A 10,689-nucleotide genomic window follows, 5' to 3' on the forward strand; every position below is an offset into this window, starting at 1 on the left:
AACTCCATAACACCTTATCAATGTAAGAAAATTCTCATTCCGCTTCCTAATTTTGGCCAGAAAGTAGAAAGAAAGAAAAAGACCATTTGGTCAGAAGAAGTCTTCAGTTCAAATCTTATGTGTAAACAATTGATACATTAATCATAAAAAAAATAAAAAATAAAAAATGATTGGGATCCTTTAATTAGGATCTTCCATTGCAATTTTCATAGTTATTTCCATGCACATGCTCTCATGTTCCAATAATATAAATGCTTTGCAACATCTGGTTTTCTTTGGTTATACTTATCTCTAAAAGGTGCAAGTGAGCATGCATAAAAACATCATTAAAGATGGGAGTTTTTGGCACATGGTTGCAATGGCTTTCAATTTACTCAACTATCATCTTTCAAGTAATACTTTACAAAGGGCTAAACTCAAAAGGTCTAATTATTATATGCTTATAAAGGATTCTCAAGGAATATTATGAATTTGGGTTGTACAAGGAAGGTTCTAATGGAAAGGCTTATATATATAGGAAATTAATTATAAGCATTGTTGGTAAAGAACAACGGCGGTCACTTAATACAATTAATCATTGTTTCTTTCACCATTAAATTTGAGTACTTTCTCTTTTATAAGATGAAATGAAATGGTACACAACTTGGAGGAAAAAAAAAAAAATCATCAAGTGTGATAAAAGTGGGAATATTATTCTAGCTTGCTAGCCTTGTTGATGGGTCACATTCAAGTAATTACCTAGCACCCACATGGAAAATTAATATCTTGAAAAAGAAAAGAAAAGAAAAATATCATTAATTCCATGAGGTTGAGTGACATGAGTCTTAAATTCTCCTTTGGTGGGCTCCTTGAAAGTTAATATGTGATGCATAATTTTTTTGTTATTAATTCAAGAAAAGGTAAAAAGAGAGAGAGAGAAGCTTGAAGAAAAAAAGAGAGAAAGAGAAGAATCAATTGGGTTGGGTTGCTTAGCTGTTGACAGATAAAATCTATGGGTTAAACCACATGGAAGACAGGAGATGTGTAAACATTCACACCACATGCCCACCCATGTGAATTGCAAACCCTTTTGTCTACATGTAAACTTTATTTTTCCAAATGGGCTGTAAATTATAAAAGTCAGCCATTATTTTGCATACGTATATTTTCAATTTTCTGAATTTCAGATAAAAGAACTAATGGGGTGTTTATTGGATTGACGGAGGCCTTTGGTGTGCTCCCAAGTGGTCCTCGATTCAAGCTCCCATAATACGTACCCGCATGTGTGAGTGAGTTTCCCCACCTCCCCTTCTTAGCTTTAGCCAAAAAAGAAAAAGAAAATTAATGATGACATTGCACCAAAACTTTTTTCTCTATTTTCAGGCATTTGTTTGTCTTGTATGTGAGATAGTCTCGGTACAATACTAGAATAAATATACTACAATCACAATATATTTTGGTAATTTAACCGAAGCAGCAAACTGCAAAAGTTGGATTTTATCGAAACAACTCTGTTGCTGTTATTGTATATTATTATTTTTATCAGTTTGTTAGATTTTAAGCCTAAAGTTGTGCAGCGGGATCTGGTTGCTGCTCTCACAAGTCACCTAGATTGGTTTTTCCTACAAGTTGTTGCAGTAAAAGACAACTCTGATGAAAATGGTAATTCATTTTATATCTAACAAATGACAACACTAAACCCGATATATACACATATACACATACACATACACATACACGTTTGTATATACAAATTAATATTTTCTTTCAAGACTTATATTATATATATATATATATATATATATATATATGTATATATATATCTTTCTCGATTCATATTCGAAATTAGAGAAAATGTGTTAACCCTAATAAGGGAGCAGTGGCGGAGCCACTCCTAGGCCTGGAGTGGCTCTGGCCCCCCCATATTTTTATCTCTCCTCTATAGAATTTGTAATATAACAACTTATAATTTAAGTTATAATTCCCTCTAAAACGAATTAGACATGACTAAATTATAAATATTTAGCTTTAAACATGTAATTATTGAATACTTAGATATTTTATATACTTGTATTTTCCACTTCGCCCCTTCTAACTTCACAATTCTAGCTCTGGCCCTGTAAAAGGAGGATGAGATATATTGAGGGTTCGATTTCTTCCGATATAACCAAAAGCATTATAAGAAAAGTTAACTTAGAGTAACATTATTATTTCGGTATCTATTACTGTATGTTATTCATACAAGGTAGCATCAGAACATGGTATATGTGATTGTCCTCAACTTGTTCTTAATTACCAACGATCGTCATAATTTTGTGACTGCTTTGTTAATTATATAATGGCTGCAGGCTACTGCAAATGATTCAGATATGCATGCATGCTCTCATTTAAAAAACAAAAATAAAAAATGTCTCAGAGAGAGAGAGAGAGAGAGGTGTAAATACAAAAGAGTGGGCAGGCAAGGCATAGTGGGGGAAGGCATCTCAGTCCAGAGGCCAGCTAGCTATAGCTTAGAGAAGTTGTACAAGGCATCTATATATATATCTTCCCATCCAACTATTCTACGCATTAGAGATATGTTCTGCCAGCAAAGCACACCCACATATATATATATATATATATATATATATATATATATTATACAACCCAGTAAATCGAATTAATGATTTGTAACACAAGCAAAATTTGATTTAAAGCAGCCAAAAAAAGGTTGCCGGAAGAGAGTTTGTGGGCAATCGGTTGTGATTCTGTCGCATCGTTGTTTTCTAATAAAATACTATTACATTACTGCATTTGACAATCACTAGTTAGTCGATTATGGCGTACTAGTATCAACCACCGTCTGGTGTGCTACCATCAATATTTCTAATATAGTGAATGCGTAAATGTATTAGATTATTATGTACAATAATTAGGATAAAAGAATTTGACTCAAAGACGCGTAAAAGTTTAAGAGTTCGCAAGTGTTTTATAGCTCAAGTGGTTAAAAACGTTTATTTTTGTTCAAGGTCTAAACATATACTCAATTTTCTTATAAAGTTTAACATTGTGAAGAAATTAACTAATATAAATAATAGTAGTGATCAAGCGCTAACCGCTTGTTTTAGCTTACTGCACTTAATTTTATAATCTAAACCGTTCACTTTTAGGTCCTTATTCAAAGATCATCCTTGCAAAAAATACACCCAACAGTTTAGCCATTTGGTTATTGATATGAACATTTCATTATTTACCGACAACATTGTGTCCGTCTATTTATTTAGTCTCAGTTAGACAATTGAACTTTGTTCGATTTCGGTGGATTTTTGCAAGGATAATGTTTTTACTAAGTAATGACCTTTAAAAATGAATGGTTATGATCATGAGAAATATTATGGAGTAGATCAGAATAAGGAACTATTGTCGTATATTAACTTACTAATTGGTTGGTGCTTGAGCTTTATTGTATAAATAATAACTTTTTTGTTGATTGTGAGTAAAGTCTCAACGTCGTGAATCATGGCGAAACAAAAAAAAAAAATTATTCTAGATTTTTAATTTATATTCTGATTGTCTATTAAATATATAGTTTAAATGGTGAATATAAAATCGAAAGCAGAGTTTTTGGATCAAGACAGACATTTTTTTTATTAACTATTATGGAGGCCGTAACTAATTTTATCATTATCATCAGTTACGTAAGATTCACCCTTGTCCCAAATAAAGACCAAAATTATAGACGGTGCTCGTTCCTTTGACGTCTACCTTACTCGCCACTCCCACCTCTTCGTCCTCATTTTACCAAAATACCCTTTCCTTTATCCTTCCTTTATTGCTTTTACCGATGGCTTACGCTATTCGGTTGTCCCAAAATTAACCCTTGTGGGATGTGGTGGGTAATTTTCCATATTTAATTTTGTAGTGAAAGCTAATCATAGTGTATAAATACTTTGCACACAAAAGTTGATCTTCGATGATTTGTGCATTAAATTGCTTATTGATTGAATAGGGCCCCACTCACTTGCATTATATGTGCTGGGAAAACCACTTGTTTCTTCAACTCAATAATTGAGTTACTGAATTGACTGCAAATTGTAAAAAAAACTTTCAAAATTTTAATTTTTTTTTTTTTATGTGGATCTATTTTCTCCATTGAAATTTACATGCGTGGGTTCTTCTTGATTTAATAGACATTTTGTTTTCAGAACATTTATTTGATTCGAAAGTCCACCATGAGCATTAAATAGAGTACTTGGAATTTTCAAAAAGATTATAAAGTTGAACGGGCTTCTGCCTCAAACTGTATCCAAGATTTTAGGTTCGACTCCAATTATGATTCTTAATTTGTAATGACTAAGAGCTAAATCTTTCAAAATTTCAACTTCGGAACTCATTTAAGAAACCCATTGAAAATACTATTCTAACTCCTCAACTACAACCCAATAAAAAAATACATTTCTCAACCTTTATTGGCTCATCGAGTGAGGATATGAGGAATTATTTGCTCAAGTCAAGGATGAACTTTTCATTGCTTGACTTTTATTTTTAACAATAAATTATACCTCAAGTATCTTTCGAATGTTATATAGTTTGATATGCTATGCTGTTAGATTTGTAAACCATAATCGTTAATTATGAGTGTACTTAAACATACATATATGGTTTAACGTGTGAGTTCTTAACATGACATATAATCATGCATCCCTAATTACATCTTTTGAAAGCACGGATGGTCTAAAATGTTAATCCATTATTACATACTAACACCAAATGCAAGAAGAAAAAAGAAGCTTGAAAGTCACAACAACCTTATCCCAAAAAGCAAGTCATATTCAAGTTCATCAAGTTTAATTTAAAATATGACATAATGTTTGTATACAGTCGTGTCACAAAGTATATGTATGGCTGCAATGCTTGATCTTGACAGCATTAGAGAGAAACATGCATTATATTACAAAGCTAGAAGAAGCTAATGGTCCCAATAATGTCTAATTATTTTCAGATCATGGGTGATGATTAGATCACAGCCATCGAAAATTCCATACAATTTATTAGGGTAGGTTGATAACCCAACTGAAATTGGCCACCATTTACTTCTTTTCATAAATGGCTTGGCCTAATAACATGACCTACATCTAACCAAGATTAATTCAATTCAACAGTGGATCCCACTACTCAAAATGTCTCTTTTAACATCAAAACTTTTTCTTGCCAATTTTCTTTGCTCAATTGTGAGAACAAGATTTTGTCAAACTTCGATTGTCACCATCACAAGAGGCCCCTTACGCCACAAAAACTACAGTCCCGTTTCCACCCAACAAAGTTGAAAATTGGAGGATTCTTTTCTTGTTACAATTTTGAAAATTCTACATTTTTATTTGTGGACATAACTCAATTGATTGTACACTTCTACCTCTGTCTATGTGATCAGAAGTTTGAAACCTCTAGACACCCAATGAATTTGTGTAAACCCCACCTCCTCTCAATCGCTTATACTAAATAAATAAAAACTATTTTGTAGAATTTTAGGGTCTAAAGTTTAACATTCAAAGTAAATTTACATAAAATAAAATATTGGTTACAAATGGTATAGTTTAAACAAGATGGCTCACACTAAGATGTAAATTGTTTTTTTGAGTATATTTTTTTTTTAAAACCAAGGGTATTTTGGTAATTACAAGATTAGTCAATTAAGTATAAAAATATCTGAATTACATAAACAAACCCAGATCTCAAATATACCGATCCAATAAAATATACGTGAAATTAGCTTTCAATGATTAAAGGTCAATGGGACTCACGTTAGGAGTAAAATAGTAATTTCATGCCGATTGTGGGCAACGGCCACTGAAATCCAAAACAGCCCCCAAAAAGCAAAGACGAGCCTGAGCCTCACTTCTTCATCTCCACCAAAAATAAAAAAATAAAAAGAAAAAGAAAAAAAAAGCTGACCTACATGGGCCGGCTTTTAACTAAATTTAGCTGGACAGACAAAAACCAACTTATTATCATCATCGTCTCTTTGCGCAGCTGTTAAAAAATGTCTGTGTAACACTTAAAATACGTATTTTTCTTTTTCTGCAATGTATTTATTTATTTCAAATTTGAAAAAATACAACAAAAAAGACTAAAAGATTCCAGAGGAAAAAGAAAGAGAGGAAGGAAAAAAAAAAAGGAGTTATATATATAAAAAGAAAAAAGGAAAAACAACTTCCTTGAGATCGACAAGCAGATCCCCACCGAAATAAATTAATAACTTCACCCTACAACCCATCTTCATAAAACCCTTGTAGAGAATTATTCACCATCGCTCTCTTGTGTGATATATTTTTATTCTTTTTCTTTCATATCCCCCTCAGCTGTAAGTTGTAATTGTTTTGTTTTTGTTTTAGAGAGAGATAGAGAGAGAAAAAGGGATAGTTGAAGAGGAGGGAGAGAGTAAGACTACTCGTCGTCCTATGCTGGGGGACTCTAGTGTGTTAGGGAGCGCCATCAGCCGCGATGCTGCCACCACAGCGGCTGTGGCGGTTCCCGAAGGTGGTGGAGGCGATGGCGGTGGCGGCGGTGGTGGCCCGAATTCGGGTGAGGACACTTTTAGAGGTGGGGGTGGTGGTGATGATTTGTTAGGGAGTGGTGAGAGGAGCTTTGGTGGCAACCGTTGGCCTCGGCAAGAAACTCTAGCTCTCTTGCAGATACGGTCTGATATGGACGTGGCGTTTCGTGATGCAAGTGTGAAAGGTCCATTATGGGATGAGGTTTCCAGGTTAATTACTATACTAGCTCAGCTAATTAAGATTAATTTTGTTTTTTGTTTTTGTTTTTGTTTTTGTGGTGATTAATTGGAGTGAGAATTTTGAGCTCTTATTAAATTTGTGTTCATGGGGGTTTGAGATCTGGGGACTGATGAATTTTCATTTATGTGCTGTCTTTTGTTTGCTTATGATCTATTTCGAGCTCTTCACCTAGTTTACTCTTCCGGGTAATTTATCTATCTTTTTTTTTAAAAAAAATTTATGAGTCTTTCCTCTGAGGGAAATTACAGCATGAGCAATGGGAATTCATTGCCATGGAGTTGAGATTAAATGATTTTTACTTTTTCATATATTACAGAGAATATTATTGAATTGAAATGAATAAATTCCACAAACATGGTTTAATTTCACTCTTACCAAGTTAATTAATACAGAATAAATTAATTCTTCTAACTTCGGTCATACAATTTCCGGGAGAAGCTATACAATTTCCATATGCATATATATCTGAGTTGCTGGCTTGTATTTTATGTGTGCCAATGCTTTGTTTTGTTGCTGAATTCAAGATGGCAAGTGTACAAACAGATATGGAGCTAATTTATTTTGTGCGAACTGTTGTTTTCATCAGGAAGCTAGCTGCGCTTGGCTATCATCGAAGCGCCAAGAAATGTAAGGAGAAATTTGAGAACGTCTACAAGTACCACAGGAGAACCAAAGAAGGCCGGACTGGCAAGTCCGAAGGCAAGACTTATCGGTTTTTCGATCAGTTAGAAGCCCTCGAAAATCAACCTTCGACGCCGGGAACTACTCACCATCATCAAGCAAAGCCTCATCATCAATCTACAATGGCTGCGGCCGCGGCAACAATGGCAACAATGGCAAGTACTATTCCATCATCAGCTGCACCACACCCTATAATTAGTAATGTGTCCTCTCAAGCCATTGCCGCACCAGCACTCAACCTCGCAGCTCCCAATTCATTCCCACCAACAAACCCTATAGTTCTTCCACCACCGCCACAGCCACCGCCGCCAACAATGACAAACCCTACGAATAATCCTCATCATCATCATCACAACACTTTCTCATCCTCTTTCCCAAATATATCGGCTGATCTTTCGACCTCTTCGTCCACCTCCTCTGACGAGGATTTGGAAGGGCGGGCGAAGAGGAAGAGGAAATGGAAGGACTTCTTCCAGAGACTAATGAAGGAGGTGATCCAAAAACAAGAGGATCTTCAGAAGAGATTCTTGGAAGCCATCGAGAAACGCGAACACGAAAAAATGGTGAGAGAAGAAGCTTGGAGAATGCAAGAGATGGCAAGAGTCAATCGAGAACGCGAGATTCTAGCCCAAGAGAGATCCATGGCAGCCGCCAAAGACGCGGCAGTCATGTCATTCTTGCAAAAGATATCCGAGCAGCAGCAAAATCCAAACCAAAGCCAAAACCAAACCCCGCCACCGGGCCAATCACAAATCAATAACAATTTGCTGCAACTACAGCCACCACCACTAGTGCCTCCTCCTCCGCGGCAGCCTGCACCCCCACCGCAACAGCCCGCGACGAATTTTGACCTTGTTCCGAAACCAAACAACAATGGGGAGAATAACAATTTGAGCTCGCCGGCAAGCTCATCAAGATGGCCAAAAGTGGAGGTACAAGCATTGATCAAGCTAAGAACGAGCCTCGATTCAAAGTACCAAGAGAACGGGCCGAAAGGGCCGCTATGGGAGGAGATCTCGGGGGCCATGAGGAAGCTTGGATACAATCGGAGTTCGAAGAGGTGCAAGGAGAAGTGGGAGAACATAAACAAGTACTTCAAGAAAGTAAAGGAGAGCAACAAGAGAAGGCCCGAGGATTCCAAGACGTGTCCCTACTTTCACCAGCTGGATAGTTTGTATAGAGAGAGGAACAAGTTTGATCACAACAATGTGAATCCTAAGCCCGAAAATTCGGTGCCTCTGATGGTGAGGCCAGAGCAGCAATGGCCACCTCCTACTCCGCAGCAGCAGCAGCAGCAAGATCATCAGAACATGGATATTGATCATCATCATCATGATCATCAGAACCAAGAAGATGATCGTCATGATCATCAAGATAAGGAGAATATTATTGGTGGAGATGAAGATGAAGAAGAAGAAGATGATGATGAAGAGGATGAGGAGGAGGATGAGGGGGATGGGAACTATGAGATAGTGGCAAACAAGCCAGCTCCAGTGGGTGCAGCAGCAGCTGAGTGAGTTGAGAAAAAGGCCAAGATAGATTGAAAGAAAGAAAGTGGGTCTCAATGTGGGTCAGGTTTTGCAGGGCTTCCGGACGGGTAAGTGGGTCAAATGCATTTGGCGGGTCCTGAATTTTGGGTGGATGTATTGATAAGAAAATATACACAAACTGGGAAAGAAAGTAAAAAAACAAAGAGACATGTTGAGGGAGGGAAAGAGGAGGGAAGCTAGGGGGTTGATATAGTCAGTGAAATCATAGTTTGTTTATTTTATAATTTATTTTATTTTTTTCTCTAAATAAATAAGGTCATGAAGAGGAGATACAAGGGTCATCAACTTCAAGTTCCCGAAAACAAATAATAGACACTGTTAACTGTAGTGTTGTAATTTTGCTTTTGCTTTTTTTTTGTTCAGGGGATTGGTGGTGTGTAAATGTGAGAAATAGTTATAATTTAGTCTTTGTCGTCGTCTTTTTGTCTTGTTTAATTTTCCTTAGCAACAAATCCATTTTTATTTTCTTTCGCATAAATTTTTTTATTATTTTAATTTGTTATTACTTATTATACTCTGTTTCAGATGAAACGTATATATCATGACGATAACATTATTTTATTATCCAAATCAATCACATTCCGTCACGCGTTCTAACTTTTCCAAATAGTGGAATGGGATTGGATAGTTCGTTGAGATGGGGGATGACTGAGATGATTCAATAATCTCTCTCCTCTCTCGTATTAGGTTAAGGGTTTGAGTTAATGGTGTTGCAGACAAGCCAGAAGATTACAGGGAAACCCTCTATTTAGGGCTGTGATTTATATACATAGCGCAAGAGCTTAAAGCGAGGGGACAATTAGGTAACCCTACGGCAACAGAACCTATCCAACAGCACATGGAGCCATGGAGCCTTTCATATATAAAAGGGGTCCACCAAAAGGAATCTTCATCCTTTCCTTGGTTCGTAGGCCTTACTTATTTACACTGTTTGTCTGTCGATGTCGTTTAATTTCAATTCAATTCATGGATGTCAGTACCAGAAAAGGACGAAGGTTCATAGTTTAATGCGCTCCTGTACCTTGTCCTTTTGTTTATTCAATCATTTATTCACTTTGCTAGATGCCTCATCTCAATATCCATACATTTTCTAAAGAAATTCAGCTACATATATATTAGTTTTATATAGTCACATGATGAGTCGGTTTGATTAAGTAACATTTGAATTGTCCACCTCAAGGAGTTTGAGATCCAAAATTTCTGTCTAGGCAACTACAAAGAGGAGTTGGGGATTTGAGAGAAGAGTCAATAGTCTAAGTATTTGTGCAAATCATGTACGTATTATGTATATACTATCGGTTTAATAATATTTCTCTCTCACAATGTTGAAAGAGATTCTAAGTTCGTATATACTCATTTCTTAACAATTAAACAAGAAAACTAATCATTTGTCAGAGGACCGTTATGCCGACATTTTTTGTTGTTGTAGGTAAAAAATCGTTTTTAACCACAAAAAAAAAAGTCATTTGGGGAATCATAGCTCTTTTTAGTGGAATAGTATTCACCCTACACTCATGGTAATAGTTCAATTCTTACTCTTATTGTGGGTAAAATATCATTTTTAACCAAAAAAGTACTTTGGGGATTCATGGCTCTCAATACTAGAATAGTACTTACCCTACATTCATGGTAATAGTTCAGCTTTCACTCGCCGCTTCTTTTGAAAAATTTATGAATCTATACATCCGGTTACAACTAAGAATTCA

At 35.8% G+C, this 10,689-nt stretch overlaps 1 protein-coding gene across 1 annotated transcript; it reads left to right on the forward strand.

The window, feature by feature from the left end:
• The first annotated feature begins 6,163 nt into the window (after positions 1-6,163).
• Positions 6,164-9,418, forward strand: LOC110763857 (trihelix transcription factor DF1-like). The gene is made up of 2 exons (XM_021966740.2): positions 6,164-6,721; positions 7,339-9,418. The coding sequence occupies exons 1-2, from the start codon at positions 6,417-6,419 to the stop codon at positions 8,948-8,950; spliced, it is 1,917 nt and encodes a 638-aa protein (XP_021822432.2). The 5' UTR covers positions 6,164-6,416; the 3' UTR covers positions 8,951-9,418.
• Positions 9,419-10,689: the final 1,271 nt, after the last annotated feature.

This window comes from Prunus avium, chromosome 8 (assembly GCF_965620075.1).
Source record: "Prunus avium chromosome 8, drPruAviu1.hap1.1, whole genome shotgun sequence".
Classification (NCBI taxonomy): domain Eukaryota; kingdom Viridiplantae; phylum Streptophyta; class Magnoliopsida; order Rosales; family Rosaceae; genus Prunus; species Prunus avium.